This window comes from Musa acuminata, chromosome BXJ1-4, assembly GCF_036884655.1.
Source record: "Musa acuminata AAA Group cultivar baxijiao chromosome BXJ1-4, Cavendish_Baxijiao_AAA, whole genome shotgun sequence".
Taxonomy (NCBI): Eukaryota; Viridiplantae; Streptophyta; class Magnoliopsida; order Zingiberales; family Musaceae; genus Musa; species Musa acuminata.
Window position 1 is genome coordinate 1,548,994 of NC_088330.1, and position 18,321 is coordinate 1,567,314.

General features: G+C 42.7%; 4 protein-coding genes across 4 annotated transcripts; all 4 read left to right on the forward strand.

Annotated features, from left to right (window-relative positions):
• Nucleotides 1–314: 314 nt before the first annotated feature.
• Nucleotides 315–2,869, forward strand: LOC135640638 (O-fucosyltransferase 20-like). Its single transcript, XM_065155308.1, has 5 exons — nucleotides 315–989; nucleotides 1,315–1,483; nucleotides 1,659–1,748; nucleotides 1,831–2,114; nucleotides 2,183–2,869. Exons 1-5 carry the CDS (start codon nucleotides 409–411, stop codon nucleotides 2,676–2,678), a joined length of 1,620 nt encoding a protein of 539 aa, XP_065011380.1. The 5' UTR covers nucleotides 315–408; the 3' UTR covers nucleotides 2,679–2,869.
• Nucleotides 2,870–3,006: 137 nt separating this feature from the next.
• On the forward strand, nucleotides 3,007–9,042 carry LOC103980531 (outer envelope pore protein 16-3, chloroplastic/mitochondrial). Its single transcript, XM_065155313.1, is given in 3 exon segments — nucleotides 3,007–3,390; nucleotides 3,580–3,972; nucleotides 8,615–9,042. Coding segments are annotated over 2 exon segments (477 nt in total). The 5' UTR covers nucleotides 3,007–3,390; nucleotides 3,580–3,641; the 3' UTR covers nucleotides 8,761–9,042.
• Nucleotides 9,043–9,673: 631 nt separating this feature from the next.
• LOC135640645 (thioredoxin-like protein Clot) lies at nucleotides 9,674–13,143 on the forward strand. The gene is made up of 2 exons (XM_065155324.1): nucleotides 9,674–9,934; nucleotides 12,758–13,143. Exons 1-2 carry the CDS (start codon nucleotides 9,769–9,771, stop codon nucleotides 13,009–13,011), a joined length of 420 nt encoding a protein of 139 aa, XP_065011396.1. The 5' UTR covers nucleotides 9,674–9,768; the 3' UTR covers nucleotides 13,012–13,143.
• Nucleotides 13,144–14,549: 1,406 nt separating this feature from the next.
• Nucleotides 14,550–15,964, forward strand: LOC135640654 (DNA damage-repair/toleration protein DRT100-like). The gene has a single exon (XM_065155332.1). It carries the CDS (start codon nucleotides 14,588–14,590, stop codon nucleotides 15,710–15,712), a length of 1,125 nt encoding a protein of 374 aa, XP_065011404.1. The 5' UTR covers nucleotides 14,550–14,587; the 3' UTR covers nucleotides 15,713–15,964.
• Nucleotides 15,965–18,321: the final 2,357 nt, after the last annotated feature.

The window sequence follows — 18,321 nt, forward strand, 5'->3', positions numbered from 1 at the left end:
CCCCATCGACGATCCACCGTCCATTTCCTCAGCTGGGACGATCACGTACGTGCTGATCGTCGACCCGTACACGACAATGTATACGGACTCTCGATTGGATTGGTCGCACGTCAGATTTCGCCAGCTGGCCGTTTGATCTTGCGACACGTCTCGATGGCCGCAATCCCGGTCCCTCTCATTCGAGGACTGAACGTTTGCCGCGCCATATGACGACAGTACCCCATATCGATCCGTTGGATTCTCCTTGTCGGACGGGCGTTCTCGTCATTGGAGCGGGAAAGGCACTCCCAACCCGCTCGATGAATCAAGTTGGCTGGTCGGCCATTTCTCACTCCCCCCGATGACCATGTCTCAGAAGGACAAGTAGTAGAAGAGGAGGACGAATAGTAAGGTGAGCTTAGAGCACTGATGGCGAGGTCGAAGACGAAGCGGCTCTCGTACATCGCAGTGCCGTCGCAGTTCATTCACTCTCTCCACGGCCTCCGCCTCTCCCCCAAGAAGGCCGTGCGGTTCCCCGGCCAGCGCCTTCCGTCCCTTGCACGAAACCCGAAGTTCCTCCTACTCCTGCTCTTCTTCCTTCTCGCCCTGCTCCGCACCCTCAGGATCGGGTCCGAGCTCCACCGCCTCCTCCCCTTTCCCTCCGTCCCCTGCTCGCACTCTTCGTCGACCGAATCGGCGTGGGCTGCCGACAAAGCGGCGGTGGTGTCGGTGGGAGTTGATGGTGGCGATGTGGGAGAGGTGGTGGGGGAGTTCTGGAGGCAGCCGGATGGAATGGGATACTCGCCGTGCCTTAACTTCAGCGAGGAGTTCCGGATGGAGAGCGAGGCGGCTCGAGGAGTCAGGCGGCGGAAGTACTTGCTGGTGGTGGTCTCCGGTGGGCTCAACCAGCAGCGGAACCAGATCGTCGACGCGGTGGTGATCGCTCGCATCCTCGGGGCGGCGCTCGTCGTCCCTGTTCTCCAGGTCAATGTCATCTGGGGCGACGAAAGGTGCCATTTTGCGAGTCCATCTTGTTACTTTCGAGAGAATCTAGGATCAAAATCCTCCTATCTTTGCTACTGTCGTCTTCCTTTTCTGCCATTTTAGTTCCAACATTAGAAAGTTTTGAACCCTTTTACCATCTATTGTCCTTAAAAGGAAGCTCACACCCGAGTTTTTATGGAGTCTGGAGATAAGTATACTATATATTAAGCATTTCTGGGTGCAAAGAATTGCTATTTCTGATCTATTATCCGTCGATCTGTTTATCCTCATCTCTTCATTTGGTTTCAAGTGGCATCTAATTATTTTTGCATCAATTTTTCGATTGGGCAGCGAGTTCTCTGATATATTTGATCTGGAGCATTTCAAGAGAGTTCTCGCCGACGATGTTAAGGTGGTGTCGTCGCTGCCGTCGACCCATATCAGAACGAGGCCAGTGGACGGGAAGCAGACCCCTCTCAATGTCCCCCCTAGCTGGATCCGGAATCGGTACCTGAAGAAAGTATGTGCTTCTTTTCTCCAGTCTCGTCAGTTGATGATGACTGAACTGTTGCTTCCTTCATCAAAGAAAGATGACCGAAGCGTCCAAATGGTTTTCTTCTCCAACCATTTGGTGGTGAATGGAAGATTAGAGCTGAGTCTGATGACGTGCTGTCTACTTGTTCTTGTGATTGCAGCTCAACAGAGAAGGGGTTTTGCTTCTCAGAGGATTGGATTCCCGGTTGTCCAAAGACCTCCCACGTGACCTACAAAAGCTCCGATGCAAAGTAATCAGAACATCCAACCTTGTCTCTCTGATGTTCTTGTTTCATCGAAATTGTCCTTCTGAATCCACATGTTCGGCAACAGGTCGCCTTCCATGCCCTGAGGTTTGCAGCACCCATCCAGGAGTTGGGCAACAATCTCGCCATGAGGATGCGGAGCAAGGGGCCTTACCTCGCTCTGCACCTTCGACTGGAGAAAGATGTGTGGGTGCGAACAGGGTGCCTTCCTGGGCTGAGCTCCGAGTACGACGAGATCGTCCAAGAAGAGAGGAAGCTCCGCCCGAAGCTCCTCACTGGTAGGTCCAACATAACCTACCACGAGCGCAAACTCGCCGGATTCTGCCCACTGAATGCTCTCGAAGTCACCAGGTAGAGGAATCAGGAAGCAAGTATGCATACATCTTGTGGGGAACTGAGGCCTACCTGCTCTGTTTCAGGCTGCTGAAAGCACTAGGAGCTCCCCCAGATGCGATGATATACTGGGCAGGCGGCGAGCCGTTCGGAGGGCCGGAGGCGCTGCTGCCTTTGACGAGAGAGTTCCCGCATCTGTACAACAAGGAGAATCTGTCGCTGCCCGGCGAACTCGAACCGTTCGCGAAGAAGGCCTCCCTCCTAGCAGCTATCGACTACATCGTCTGCGAACAGAGTGATGTGTTCATGCCCTCCCATGGGGGAAACATGGGGCACCTGATGCAGGGCCACCGGGCATTCGCCGGGCACAGAAAGTTCATCACCCCGAACAAGCGTCAGATGCTCCCATATTTCCTTGACGCCTCTCTTCCCGAGCTCGAATTCCATCGGATCATCAAGGAACTCCACCGAGGATCGGTCGGCCAGCCCGAGTGGAGGAGCGACAAGGGCGACAAGGACGTCACTGCTTTCCCAGTTCCCGAGTGCATGTGCAATGGAACAAGCAGGAGTTCGGTGCTGTGAGCTTCTTCCTCTGTTTCAGAAGCTATACATGCTAAGAGAGACCGCATTGTGGAGAGCAAAAGCATTTTAATGCAGAGAGTGATGCCATTGATGGAAGTATCTTCTGCTGCTTCTTTTCTGTAGGCTTCATTTTAGAGGTCACAGAGTGGATCATTTACATGCTAAGGATGAGATTGATTTGATTCTTTGTAGTGCTTGTGTACTCTGGTGCGTAGTATCGATTTGCTTTGTTCTCTACTGCAAGCGAGCCCAGTGGCGGTTGGCAAGCTCACTTATGTATCAGTGCAGCTCTTGCCAGTCTTCGGATCTATATATGATTTAGAAACGTCCAAATGCATGAGATATGCTTTGAAATTAAGATCACATCACTTAATAGTCTCAAGGAATGCTTGTGCCATTTGAACACTGATAAATCATATACATAAGAAAACCTTTGTCTTCGTTAAATCACATGCATATCCCTAAGCTTTTCATAGATCTATAAAATATAATCATTATCCGTCTTTTATAAGTGTTTTTTCTAATCAGACGGTCACGAGCATTTGGATGACGAACACGGGCCATGGACGTCCCAGCAGCCGTCTGATCCAGAGGCGAGGGATGGAGGGTGTTCTAGTAATTTTGTGGTTCTTACACTCCACCGTGTAGAACTCCGCCTGGGGTTTGGGGCAGCTCCTCCTCCGTCGAGTAATTTTACGCCCAAAACGTCGAGGTACATCTTTTTCCCCAAATTGATTCCGCCTGTTGTCATGGTTTTCCTTTTAGTTACTCTGATCCAGCAATTTACTTTTCTATTTTTCCCGATTTTGGTTCTTAATCTGTTCCCTCGGTTTAATTTTGGTCCGGTTTTCCTTGATCTTTGAGTTCTATTGCAAATTTTAGATTAAAACTGCGTTTTTAGTCGATCTTGAATTTCTAGGGTTTCATTTCATCCTAATCCATCTGTATCGACTGGAAGAGAAGATGGATCCGTCGGAGATGAGATATCTGGAGGTCGAGGATTCTCCAGTTATGAAGACAATTAAGGGCGCAACGACGGGTTTAGTAGCAGGAACCATTTGAGGCACCATTGTTGCTACTTGGTATGATGTGCCTCGTGTGGAGCGGAACGTAGCTCTTCCGGGGTTGATAAGAACGTTGAAGATGTGCGGGAACTACGGGCTCACCTTTGCTGCCGTCGGAGGACTGTACATTGGCGTGGAGCAGTCAGTACAAAAGCAAAGGTTGAAGAGGGATTTCATAAATGGTGCTGTGGGTGCTTTTGTCGCCGGAGCAACTGTTCATGGCTTCAAAGGTAAAACATCCTTTTCTGTTTTCATGTAGTAATGATATACGGAATCTAAACCTGCATTTTTTTTTATATAACTCATAAGTTACCAAATATCTCAATTTTCTATCATGTTACTTGTAGTTTATATAGATTTGTAACATGCGTTATATCCTGTTTTATTAAGCTGGTTTATTTTGAGCTATCTTTCTCCACTTGAATTACAGAATGCTGCTAATGCTTTGTACACAGTACCAAACAAGTATTCAAGTATGAGTCTTGAATTTACCTAATATGTAATTTCAATTTCACTAGTTGGTATTTGATTTCAGTAGTTCTAGTAGAGCCTCAAGAAGATTATTAAAAAAAATGAACAAATAAAACTTGGTAGCATTATCAAAAGAAAAAAAGGGTACCAAATCTTGAATTTGCTAATTTTAGATACAGAACAGAAAATAAAGAACTGTTTATGATTTGTTGAAATTGATTGTTTTTCTTATTTATTAAGTGGTATTATTTGTGAAGAAAGTACATATTCTAAAATCACATATACCTAAATGAAGTTTTTTGTTGCATTCTGTTATTCCTTATATTTTGTTTAAGAAATTATAAGAGTTGAAACTTCTAATCTCAGGAAATCCCATGCTTATGGAAAATAGTTTGAGGAGTTCTTTGACTTGTTTGGTCTTTTGCAAAGTTAAAGTTGCTTAAAATGTTTGATAGTTACTAGATACCTTAAGTAGCTGAGATAATTAAGAAAACAGAATTAATATTTTAATGCATCAAATCCCACTTCCGTCAACTATAATTTAACTCCTAAAACATTGGTCTGATGGTGGTGAATCAAACTCACTTAGGTTAAGGGTTCAAAACCTCATCCGGCATATTTTAATATCTTATTAGTTTATAAATGAAAGTCCTAGCTAGCATGGTTGGTAAAAGCCTTGATAGATCATACAATGCAAAGTCCTGGGACCAAATCTCGCCTTCATCACTTACCTTTGCAAACCGAAAAAATTTAATGCATCAAATCATCAATTGCGAACTCTGTGCTTCCAAACATAGTAGTTTTTCATTCTGTTTTCTATTATTGCCAAGTGCCTCCTGAGGGTCCTCAGCTGCTCTTCATCCTGCAAAACGTTTGTGTCTATCTCATCTGCTATTGTGGGCAGAGAACACAATAGTCCACCATAGGGCATCTCCAAATTTGTGGTGTGTCTGGGCAGAGTAGTAAAATCCATTTTAGGATCACATTGTCTAATTTAGGAACTTTAGCCATTCTCAAAGTGTTTTCTCCCACATAACAGTGCAAGTCTCTAGCCCATGTTTCAAAATGAAGAACTTTAGTCTGAGTTGGTATGCTATACTCATCTTGTACTTGGTCCCTTGCAAAATGAAGAATTCACACTAGAAATAGAGAAAATGCCCTTTTGCAGTCTCACGCAATAGAGTATGACTACTTATGAAGCTTTGCTATGTACTCGACAAGAAAAACTCTACAACTTGGAGCTATGCAGGAGAATTTGTATAAACTAAATCACATGAATGAAAAAATTTTGAAAGGTGTATCAAAGGAAGCAACTTGACCTTGTGGCACACATCACAGTGTGATATGTCTTTGCACATATCCTTCCACATCTCAAACCTACGGAAACTTGAGCTAAGATGATACTTTTTTCAAACTTGATTAATTCCAGTACTAATCAGCCAAATTTGATCAAGTCTGGCCAAAACCAATTTGATCGTTCCCGATATATCAAGGAGCCAGAGAAATTGGGTGGAAGCAGCCCAAAAAGGATTGGAATTGTCTCTGTGCCAAAAATTACCTTGCATTTGTTGAAAATCAGTCAGCTGGTCGATTTTTAGCTTTGAGCCATTATCAGCACAGAATCTTGCCAACAGATAGTGGCACTCGGAAATGGCTGATTCTGACCAAAAGAGTTGAAACAAAAAGAAGAAAAGAAGGAAAGAAGGTAAGGAAGTAAACCTAAGGAAAATAGAAAAGAGAGAGGGAATCGAAGGAGGGTTAACAGATCTGAGAGGAGTAAGATCTAAGGAGGCAGGAATGTCAGATCTGGCCATTTGTGGAGAAGAGGAGTGTGAAGTAGATGGGGAGAAATGGAAGAGGAGGTCTTATGGCTTATGGAAGAGAGGAGCATTCCTTTGCCGGTAACCTTTAGCCTTCGCTGCAGTGTTTTTAAAAGCACTAGATGCCAAGATCCCAAAATGCTCGAAAGAGTGAAGCGAGACACTCTCGAATATTAAAATTTAAAAGTATATAGTACTATTGATTAATAATTAAATATGATAATGATACATCAAATTGGAATCATATAAAGTACCAAATTACATCTCTTGTAATTACACCTACCTAACAGTTCTTGTAAGCTTTTACTTATATATAATGTGTGTGTATTTACTAGAAGAGGTAAGGGACATAGGCCATAAAAATGCTATCATGGTAGCTCTTTTATAAAGATGAATAAACATGGAAACTATACTGGATCTGGTTCTTTTTATACCAGCCAAGTAAGCTGCATGGCTGTTCAAATGCTCCCTTTTCTTCAAATCATTTAAGTGATTGAGGTTAAAATTCGTAGTTTAAGTTTTAAAAAGACAAATAAAAGACATGGTAGCTCCCTTTTATTTTCTTCTTTTCTTTATTTTTGGAATAAAACCTTGACATTTTGATGTAACTCCATTTGTCACTACCCTTCTAATGCTTTACTTGTGTGAGTAATGTAAAGGTAGGCTATAAAATAAGAAAGAAAGGAGGAGAAGTAACCAATGAAAGGGGTGGAAGGTGGAAACCGATGACGGATAAAGCATATGAAGGTAGCGAACGAGTAGTGACTTTGCTTTGTTGGTTTCTTTCACTGGGTCACAGTTCAATTAAACCAACTTACTCGCCTAGGCTCGAACCCAGGCTGACCATCATCAATTTGGCTCAGGTGCACACCCGATTGGCCTGGCACCTATACTCAAGTGCTCACCCAAGTAGCGTTTCATTGAAACGCCTCGCCTCAAGGTGTTACGAGGCGCTCGGATCTCGTCTTGTCTTGCCCCAGCACCTTTTAAAAACATTGCTTCGCAGTTGCCATTACATTTGTTGACAAACTTCTTTTTCATGACATTCACACAATGCCTTAGGTTGCCATCACAGTTGTAGGTGGTTTCAAGCTCATCAAAGTAGATTTAATGAGTCTCCACAAAACTAAAAACTGATGAAGAGATAAGTAAGAAGCTTTACTTTTCCTATTTAATATTTAATAATATAATATTATAATAGGTGCTATATAATACATAGTATATTTTATTCAAATTTTATAATCATATGATATATAGTATATAAATAAGACTTTGCTCCAGGTTTACTAATATATAGTTATAGTTTTTATTGTGGATAGTTTCTTTTTCATTGTATATGCCTCCCTTGTTTAAAACTACAAAGCAATGCCAATGCTTGGGATCCCTTGATTATCAACTCTTACATTTTATTCTAGTTTTGGCAATATATTAAGGCATACCTGCTCATTCAATCAAGAATACCAACTAAGGTCAAATGTGTGATGAACTTAACATTCAATGTACACACCAATTGGTTTTGGAAGGTCATTTATCATTCCAAGGCATATCGTTGGCATTCCATTTTTACTCCATATGTGTCTTAGGAAATCAACCATAAAATCTATTTATTGATTAAGATAATTAATGAAAATATAGGGAGAAAAAGAAAGATTTGCATATGATCTTTATTGACTTAGAGAAAGCTTATGAAAGAGTTCTTAAAGACATATATAAAAAGTTTGTGTTGTTGAAATAAGAATGTTGAGATGGATCTGTAGAGTTACTAGGAAAGATAGGAATACAAATTTTATTCATAAATAATTAGGTATCGCTTTGATACAGGATAAGATAAAAGAGAAATTGTTTAAGATGGTATAAATATGTGCTTAGGAGACTTACAGAGGTGATAGGTAGAAGAGTTGAAATGATTAATCTTAATTGTACAAGGAGAGAGAGAAAGACCTAAAAAGACTTTAATAGAAACTATAAATAAAGATTTAGATATTCTAAACTTAACTATACATATGACCTTTTACATATCTTAATGATGGTAAAATATCCATGTATCCAATCCAAAATAGTTGAGACTTATGACTTTGTTGTTGTTGTTGATGTATGTGTCTTGGAAATCATAAATGAAGTTTCTTCACATAGTAATGCTGTAAGTACCAAACTTGTTTATGAAAATTCTTGAGATTGAATTTCTGGCTAAAGCTAGTCCAAAATGTAGACATATATGTGTTAACTACTTAACTAGTTTACTAAGTTTTCATCAATGTTAATCACTATTCTGTAAGTGGAAAGATATAATTATATGCAAGTTTCTATCTTCCACCTGAGTTATGTTGCTTGGTTGAAACAAAGATGCCATGATTTTGCTTTCTGTTCTGCTGACTTGCAATTGTGGTTACTGATACTATTTCCCTTGTTCGGGCAGGAATAGTATTCTAGCTAATTTATAGTATCTGTCTGTAAGGATCTTCTATGGAGTAAATTCGTCAATTCTGCATATCTCTATGCTATGACATCATGCTTTTCTTGTTGGGTCATTCAGATTACCTTATTTTTCCTTATGTTGATCTATGCCTCATTCAATGTACAGGTAGGAGCATTCCAACAGCGATCTCTGCAGGATCAGCTCTTGCATTCACTTCTGCTGTGTTGGATATTGGAGGCCGGACAGCAAGAGTTGACAATGGAAAGGAGTGCTTCCCCTACACTACCGAGAAGAGGTCTACTGCTGATTGATTTCTTGTATGAGGTACTCGGCATCTTGTAACCACGTCCTCCGTGATAGGGGGCGGCCCTTGGTGTTTTAGCAGGGATAGTCCTTGTTCTTCAGTTGTGCTTTTGTTGTTGATCATAGTGGTAATACGTGTTTTGCAGACAATTATCATTTGCAGACATGACCAAATGTTGCAAGTGGTAATTGCAAGTATTTTTGAATGAATTCTTGTGCGTATAGTGTTAGTATCGGAAATGGTTAATAACTCAATGTGATGAAGATGACTTGATCGGATTCATTTTTCAGATGTTGTCCTCTTAAGTAATATATTGTTTGGCTTCTCTTCCACCTTGATAGTTGATCTATTAAAATATAATTATGTATATTCGATTAATGTTTGATCTCAAGCTATTGACATTTTTAGGTGTGTATAAATAAAATCAAAAGATAATTATATATAAAAGCTAAAGTTATTAAATTAAAATAGGACACAAGAGGAAGACAACATAAGGAGAGAATGTATGAAAGAAATGGGTTATCCAATACAGAAATGACTTACAATAAGCTAAATATCATCTAAGCTAATTTTTCTGATGGTGGTTGCAGAAGAGTCTAGATTGATCATCTACAATGCTTAATTAATGATTAATGATATCATGTGAAAGAAGTAAACCTTGAAAATTAGGGTTTAATTCCTTTATAAATATTTTAATTATTATCAGAATATTTAATTATTAATTTGTAAAATTTCCTTTGATGATGTTTGCAGTATTCTCTCCCCGCTCACAAGTAACATGCTAATTAATGATAGGATGCACGTACGCCGCCACGTGCTCTCATGTTGAGCAGATCGATAGTTTGGCTATCCTGATTCGTATTCCTCACGAGTTTTGCAGGTTGCTTTCATCAAATATCAGCCGTCCGTTCCAAATTTAAGAAGGGCCGGCCAATTGGTGATGCCCCATGCGCCCCTATCTCTCCGATCCTAACTGAGCAAGGCAGGGTTTCTAAGTGGGGGAAGGAAGGAAGGGATGCCTCTCAAGACCTTTGACGCCGATCTCTCCAACTTCGACCAGGTTTTCGAGGGATTCACCAAGTCGGAGACGACGGAAGGCTCCCCATCGGAACCAGGTCAACTCAAGTTTCTTCTGTTCTTGGCCGACAAGGATCCCTCTACCAATCGCAGCTGGTGCCCTGGTACATTGTTCCGCTTGCCCTTTCCGCTCTTCCTCTCTTAGATCAGATCTGTTGCACTTTCTTCTTTCTCCTCTCTCTTTCTGCTTGAGAACGACCCACTACGACGTAAAACCCTTCGGGTTTTTGTCTTTGATATCTATTAGTTCTTCTTACTCTGTTGTTCGATCCAGTACTTGGATGAAGGCTGTGCATAGTGATCTCATATTGATGGCCTATTTGCCAACTTGGAGAGAAAATATTCGTTACGTAAGAACATGTTCCATGTAATCCCACAGTGAAAAATAGTTCCCAAGTATTTGAATCTATAGGAGCATGTTCCGATCCTACATCCTATATTCGTTACGTAAGAACAAACAAGAAACAATAAACGTCAAAGCAAATTCCTGGTTCATCCAAGCACTTCATGTTAAGCTCTTAGCTGGCTTTTTTCATTAATCTTTGTTTTGATTTTTAATTCGATGCCTTTCCATCAATGGAATCAGTTCCATTGTTCTCTCTCGATTCCTTGTAGCCGTAATTAAAGTGGGTTCATTGAGTTTATGGACACCCTTGTTTTTACTTTTTAGTGACTCTCTTTTCATTTTTTAAGGTTATCATTTGGATTTATTTCTACTGGTTGATCTTTGCCTGTTGTTTGTTATTGTTATTTTGATTAATGTGGACTCTGTCTATGACTGATTAAAGGGCCATTGCCTAAGATATGCTAGTTAAAGAAAGGCTCCGCTAGTGTTGTTTTAGCAGTTCATATGTGTAGATTATGATAGGTGAAGTTACTATCATTGCCTTCTTCATTGAAACATACTAAAGGTTGTTTCAGGACTAAATAGCTCAGAAATTCTGGTTTCTTTCCCATTTCTCTTCTTTTAACAAAGTAATGTATGCATTTCATGTATTCTTTCTTTTTTCACTTGTAAAATTATTTTTATCTATCATCTAACTTTCGGGACTTAGTCATGATACTCTTGGACATAAATATAACAGAGCATGCTTGCATGCCACTCCTCTACTTGCAATTCCATATAGTCTTGGAAAACTCAGTGAATCTCAAGTAGTGTCAGCAACCATGGTCCAGTTCTTGCCAACTTCAGTGACTGCCCATTTTTTATATTTGCATTGATCCTGATCGCCACAGTCCCAATCTATGTGACCTGATATTGATAATTTATTTTTTCCCAATATGAAATTTTCAATCTGAACTTATAGGTAATCTCAGAGTTTAAAATGTCGGATAGGACATCTGAAATTGAGCAACCTATATTGAGTTTTTCTTTCTTCTAACTTGCTTTAGCTAGAAATCAGCACAGTCTAGCAAAAATTGGGATGAAAAAAATAAAAAAAATGATTCTTTTTCTCATGAATCATTAGACCTGAGTGCTCACTGCAAGAATTTGCTATCATATTGGACAAGATATCTTAGTTCCTTTTAACTATCTCATGAGACTTAAGGAAATATATTCCAAAATTTCTTATGTTTAGACCTGTAAAGCAAATAATTGGTTAAGAGAAACACTGATTCTATGTAAGCCAACATCCTGTAAATTTTGTGTGTTGCAATATGTGTGTGTGTGCATGTGCGCTTACGTGTGTGTCCTTGTGTGCACTTGTGCATATGCATCCATGCGTTTGTGACATTTGTGTTAATGAGTAATCTTGATGTAGCCTTTGTAGGTTTACATCTTTATCCCTGTTTATGTTTGGATTTTCTTGCATTTGCATATTTAGAGATATGATTGGGTGGCTTTTTTTCAACTTTTCCAAGAATGCATTCTTCCTAGAGTGAGGTGTATGCTTGAATCCTTTGAATTTTAGGATGAGGAGCTAGATGCTGTGTTTAATCTTATCTACACTAAGCAACTATTTGATATATCTTCTCAATGCTATGGATATAAGCGATCATAAGAAACTAATGTTTTTTTTGTGTGCTTATTTTGTAGATTTGAAAGCTATTTAGATAATTGATGCATGATCAGATACGATTTGCAAACAAGATTCCAGGCAAAATCCATAATATCTTTTGTCTCTTGTAGCTTTAGGAAAATCCTAGGGACAAGCACAAAAGGAGTTGATCCAATCGGTCTTGTTTAATGCATAAAATAAGTCAGTAGCCCCTTTCTTTATGCAATGTAGCATATTCTATGGCATGCTTTGGCAGAACAATCAAAAAGCTCTGCCTATGTGTCGGAAGATAGACATTGGGAAGAAGAATAAAGGAGAGTGGAGGCTCTGTGCCCGAGGGTAAAGTATCAATAATTTCAACTTTGAAAGCATCACTTTTGATCGCAATCATTTTGATTCAGAATTTGAGTTCTGTATGGGGCCTAAGAATGCCATTATTGTCCTCACATTTAAAATTTTGAAATTGCTTGGGATGTTTTTGCCAAACTATCCCTATGGTCTTTGAGTTCCTCATCTCATTAGAAGACACTCCTCTCTCGTACCTTATCATCCCTCTCTGACTCACTATATGTTGCGTTTAATGTAGTAGGTGCCTTTATGGTCCTCATCTTTGTGCCATCAGCACAATGAATGGGGGACTGAAGTTATTTGTTTCTTCTCTTGTACTTGAGGTGAAACATTCTTGCTTCTTCATGGTCAACTATATCTCTTAGACCATGTCTAATGATTTAGGAAAAAAAGCAGGAGTGTGACAGGCTTATCTCTAGGTGGCTTTTTAGTTCTGTGAAGGTTGATAATTGTATGACGTCTTATTGTTCAGGGCTTGAAATAGTATTAACTTTTATTATTATTATTATTATTATTATGCCCGTCAGATTCGGCAAGCTTTTTATTTACTAAGCGAGTTAAATGCTATTCTATTTGTAGATTGCAATGTAGCAGAGCCCATCATATATGAAAAGCTGGAAGCATCAAATATCAATCTTGTACTTTTGAGAGCATATGTTGGAGATAGACCTACGTGGAGAAATCCTAGCCATCCATGGAGGGTAGACCCTAGGTTCAAGCTCATGGGTGTGCCCACGCTTATTCGTTGGGAGAATGAAGCTGTTGCTGGACGCCTTGAGGACTACGAAGCCCATATCGGAGATAAGATTGATTCCATTCTCGCTAGCAATTGATCTCTCTCTCTCTCTCACTACTTGGTCGAGAAAATAATGTTTAACCTCCTGGTTATGATACACACGTCAGAGTCATGTCACCGTTGAATCATTTGGTGGTCTGGAGAAAGCTGCTCCAAAACTTTTCATCTATGTGCCGTCTTGCAGAGAGCCTCTGTTCGTCTCTCTTTCTCTGTGTTCCACTGGACCAAATGCTCATATATATATATATATATATATATATATGTTCTTACAGTGCGTTCCACACGTTACGTCCTGTGGCGGCCCACGTTATATCTCTACTTTATCAACATCAATAGGTTGCTTCGGTTCTCGCGTCGGAGATTGCTTCACGGTTCCGCCGCTCGGATTAGGACTCGTGTTTCCTCGAGAATCACAGAGCACGTGATCGCACATGCTGGTTTTTGTCTGTTCTGTTGGGCACTCCATTTTTCAACCACTTAACCATTCACCCTCGGCTGTACCTCTCTTGCGGTTCGACAGAGTCGCTGGGCCCTTCCTCCGGTTAACATATAAATGCGTCGCAGCAGTTATTTTTTTCCACGTACAAGGAACCTACTTCGGCGGACAGACACATACTCCGCAGAGGCATGTGACGCGGGTCCCACCGACCTGAAGTCGGGCTTCAGTGAACCGCCTGGATTTAAGCGAGTCAAGTTTGTCTCGTGTTGCCGTCGTCAGATTCATCCATCCAACCTTCCATTATGTTGTTTAGGTGCGGATTCCATTATGTTGATGATGACAACGCGGTGGTCTAAATCTTCTCATTACATGATTTGATGGTGCAGCGAGATATCGATGGCTTGAAGCTTGAAGCATGAGACTCTCCTCCAAACGATCCCATTACTTCCTCGGTGACTCTGAGAGGCTGTAAAGCAAAAAAAGGACTGACGTCACAACACATGCAACAAACATTATTTGAACCCATCACTCCTGTCAGACTTGGGTGTTTCACGAGGTTTGCTGCCTCAGTCATGAGGTCGTAACAAATAGGACACACAACTACACTCTGCGGAACGTTGGATTAACATCAGAGGGCTGCGTCACAACCACGATCACCAACATTTATTCCGTTAGGTCCTGCCAGCTCCCGGTTACCACCCGAGTCTTCGTTTGCCTTTTTTGGTGAGAAATAAAGTGAGAAAGCCATTGACCCTTTCCTTTCGTGGACAAGCAACAATTTTTTCCTACCCTTTTTCTACCAAGAGCGGACCCGCGTCGAGGCATTTTCTATCCGAACTACAAGGCGGGTAGCATCGCGGTAAAGTATAACACGTTCTTCAAAGTTTTTTTCTTCTTGTCCTATCTTTAGAGCAACAGTCCGCTGGATTCGTCTGCCGCGTCGGATAACGACAAGCTAATATGAAACGAAGCACGTGCCTCCGGTTCCCGCCTGCTCCCTGCCCGTACTTCCTCATATACTCCTCTTTAAGTCATTTAATTTCACCGAAATCATGTTAATTTCTATCGTAATATGACCATCTTGATGAGGACACAATCGTCCGAAATCGCATATAAACCCGGTCACAAGGAAAAAGTTAGCAGAGACTCATCATCGCTTCGGCTAAGAGTCAGTATGGCTCCTCCATGTTTCCTCTCTACCGTGGCCGTCGTCCTCGTCCTGGCCGTCGCGGCCACGTCGACCGACGGCGCTTTCGGGTGCTCGGCTTCGGATCGGGCGGCTCTCCTGGCTTTTAAGTCGGCGCTTTCGGAGCCGTACCTGGGTATCTTCTCGTCGTGGACGGGCGACGCGTGCTGCTCCCGGTGGTACGGCGTGAGCTGCGACCCCACGACCGGGCGCGTAGCTGACATCTCCCTGCGCGGAGAGTCGGAAGACCCCATCCTCGCCGGCTCAGGCCGCTCCGGTGGCCTCATGTCCGGCCGCATCTCGCCGGAGGTCTGCCGCCTGGACCGTCTGGCCACCCTCATCCTTGCCGACTGGAAGCACATTTCCGGGCCCATTCCTCCGTGCCTCACCTCCCTTCCCTTCCTCCGCATCCTCGACCTCGTCGGCAACCGGCTCACCGGCACAATCCCCGCTGACATCGGCCGCCTCTCCCGCCTCGCAGTACTCAACGTCGCCGACAACCAGATCTCCGGCCACATCCCCGCCTCCCTCCCCGCCCTATCCTCACTCATGCACCTCGACCTCAGCAACAACCAGATCTCCGGCCCCATCCCGCACGATTTTGGAAACCTGCGCATGCTCAGCCGCGCCCTCCTCGGCCGCAACCGCATCTCCGGAACCATCCCCGCTTCCGTGGGCTACATGACCCGGCTCGCCGACCTCGACCTCGCTGAGAACCGCATCTCCGGGCAGATCCCAGCGACCCTGGGGTCCATGCCGGTGCTTGCCTCGCTCTACCTCGACTCGAACCGGCTCACCGGGCAGATCCCAGCGGCGCTGCTCAGAAGCCGGGGGCTCGGCATCCTGAACCTGAGCCGAAACGGCATCGAGGGGGAGATCCCGGACGTGTTCGGCTCCCGGTCGTACTACACGGCGCTGGACCTGTCGCACAACCGGCTAAGGGGCAGCGTGCCGAAGACGCTGGTGACGGCGGCGTACGTGGGGCACTTGGATCTCAGCCACAACCACCTCTGCGGCCCCATCCCGGCCGGCTCCCCCTTCGACCACCTCGAGGCCGCCTCCTTCACCAACAACGACTGCCTCTGCGGGGGGCCGCTGCCGGTTTGCAAGTGAACCGAGCATTGAAATCCAATCCCGGTGAGGGCGTACCAACTCGTGTGTTTGCGTATGTGTGCGTGTGACGACTAGTGAGAGATGAATTCTTTAAAGTGTTACTATTACACCGAGTTCAAGCACGTTAAACTTGAACACCGGTTTATAAACGTGTAGAACCGAGAAGACTGGACAACTTCTATGGTTCACTGTGGGTAATGAATGTTATGGCCCTTACGAGTGCAAAAGTCGTATTATGGGTTTCTTACATTACATACTGCTACTTACGAGTATATTTAACTATATGATTGAGTTTGATAGCTGCATGAGATGATGCCATTTATTATGTCGTTCAGTTTCTCTAAATTGGACATGGACATGAGATCATGAGAAATTTCATACGTCTGCTCGTATTGCCATTTTACGGTCAATCTGACATGAAGATTTAGTCCGTATCATGAATTGCAATACACGACGCTCGATGCTTCGAACGATTTCTCACGTTAGTATTATGGGTCTACCTTGCAATTGAATGAATCTACACTGAACTTGATTCATCGGATGATAAAAAATAATATTAACACATGCAATTCTCAGTTCGATTCCATATTTGAATTAGATATGATATCAGCAAACATTATTCTTATTATTATTATTATTACACATGTTTACTACACTCGTTAGTGTTTCCGTAGCTTGTACTCATCTTGTTATAGACGTCACGTAATATCCTGTACGTCTAACAAAGCACTTACGGAACCGGCGCAGTTCGGAGAGATGAGCAATCATGACATCTTCATCGAGTTGATGAGACAGCGCCAGAGCATACGTCGATGACAAGGACAGACGGCTCAAGAGAAGGCTGGTAACGATAAGAATCGCCGAGGACAGAGAACAAAGAAAAGGACCGCGACCAAGTACCCATAATTGCGTCATGTCACGACTTCACTCCGTCACACCTCTGACTGCATTGCAAGGGAGTCGGCCGTCTCCCTAGTTCCAACCGTGTCGTGGTTGAAGTCGTGTTGAAAGTCGTCACGACTTTTAATTTGTATCCCCGAACCCACGTTTCTATCTGTTAAATTTAAGGTTACTCGATGGTTTTGGTTCAAGAATTGGGTTTCGATTTTGGATCGGAATTATCATTTAGATTTTTATGAATTAGTCATTCATGAAACTATTGAAAGGGATAGATTCAACTGTTAGAAATCGAGTATTCTAGTTCGGTTCCAATAGAACCGTAGTGTCTTTAGGGATGATTAGGTGTCAAGATACGCGGTGGGCAGTCGTCCCCATCATGGAAAAGGCTTGATAGCTTTCGAACGTGGACTCAATAATTGTCACGGAAATGAAGAAGTTTTAGATGAGATAAGGCGACATGAACATGACTTCCGTTCCCTCTCTTTCTCTCTCTCTCTCTCATCAACCCTTTCTAGACTTGAGCCACACGAGATCGGAGGGTGCAGTGGTGCTCCTTGTGAGCCATGTGGGAGGAACCGGAGAGTGTGCTGAGAGTGTCGGAGTCGGTGGCCATGAATAATTGCCATGCAATATGAACAATTATAGAGTCCACCAGTCACAGAAACAAAAAGAAAAGAGTCATCCGATCTCATATCTGTCTTCCGGAGCTGCACAGTATTGTACTTAATTTATGGATATGGATGGCAAAGCACAGGACTGCATTTGCAGGTTTTCCTCTCGCAATGCCCGTCGTCGGTCCGCCAGTTTGAGTTGGGCACTTAAAAGAACGCTCCCTGCGGGGCCTTCTCTTCTAAAATGGAGCTTCCTGTAACACAAGTAATAGCTTGCTGGCTTGCAGCAGCAGCAGAATAGGAGGGAGGGGTTCTTTGTCTCAAAATCTGGCCTTAATTCAGCACTTGCTGAAGGTGCCGTAAGGACGAGAGGCCTTGAACTATATCGATTACAGAGAGTATACGAGACTAGCTTTAACTAAACGTCCTCCGAATCCTTGAAGGTGAGAGTTTCCGATCCTAAATCGGTTGGTTCTGTACGGTGTGATCGATACTTATCAGTACAACAACTGTTGATGAATATATTCTTTTCGTTAAGGTTTTTGATGACTCCTAATAGTCACGACGACTTCTTCGCCCATCACCTCCTGCACAATTGCCACTCGTCTTCACTCATCGCATCCTTCTCTTTTCCTCCTCACATTCTTCTTCCTACCCTTATCTCGTAGAGCTCTTCTTTCTCCTAATTTGTATAAATAGGAGAGAAACATGTTAATGTATTGAAGTATTTTTTATTTCTTCAATAAAACTTCTTCATTTTTTCAATAAAGTTTTTTTAGTAATTGTGCTTTTCTTCATTCTCTCATTTCCTCAACGACCAATGTTGTTGAGAAAAGCGAAACTTCGCCCTTGTCTTCGACTAGTTACCAACGCCGCTGCAGTCATATTCCTAAGAGGCTCCACCAATAATTGGTGGACTTAAGAGAACGAAAGAGTGAACTTAAGGAGAACGAAGGAAACGACGCAACAATAGCAGCGATATGCTTTTGCCCTCCTCACGAAGTCTCTCGCTTGTAAATCATTCTTTGCATCGATCCAAGATTGATATCCTTATCAGGAGCACCATCTTACAGGGACATGATAGAAGATAAGATTTCC

What these genes read in the sequence shown, in the direction of transcription:
- LOC135640638 (XM_065155308.1), top strand. Translation starts at nt 409, where the DNA reads ATGGCGAGGTCGAAGACGAAGCGGCTCTCGTACATCGCAGTGCCGTCG. An exon ending in GTCATCTGGGGCGACGAAAG is followed by an intron (nt 990 to 1,314) that starts GTGCCATTTTGC and finishes TCGATTGGGCAG; the next exon opens with CGAGTTCTCTGATATATTTG. An exon ending in TACAAAAGCTCCGATGCAAA is followed by an intron (nt 1,749 to 1,830) that starts GTAATCAGAACA and finishes GTTCGGCAACAG; the next exon opens with GTCGCCTTCCATGCCCTGAG.
- LOC135640645 (XM_065155324.1), top strand. Translation starts at nt 9,769, where the DNA reads ATGCCTCTCAAGACCTTTGACGCCGATCTCTCCAACTTCGACCAGGTT. An exon ending in CAATCGCAGCTGGTGCCCTG is followed by an intron (nt 9,935 to 12,757) that starts GTACATTGTTCC and finishes TTCTATTTGTAG; the next exon opens with ATTGCAATGTAGCAGAGCCC.
- LOC135640654 (XM_065155332.1), top strand. Translation starts at nt 14,588, where the DNA reads ATGGCTCCTCCATGTTTCCTCTCTACCGTGGCCGTCGTCCTCGTCCTG.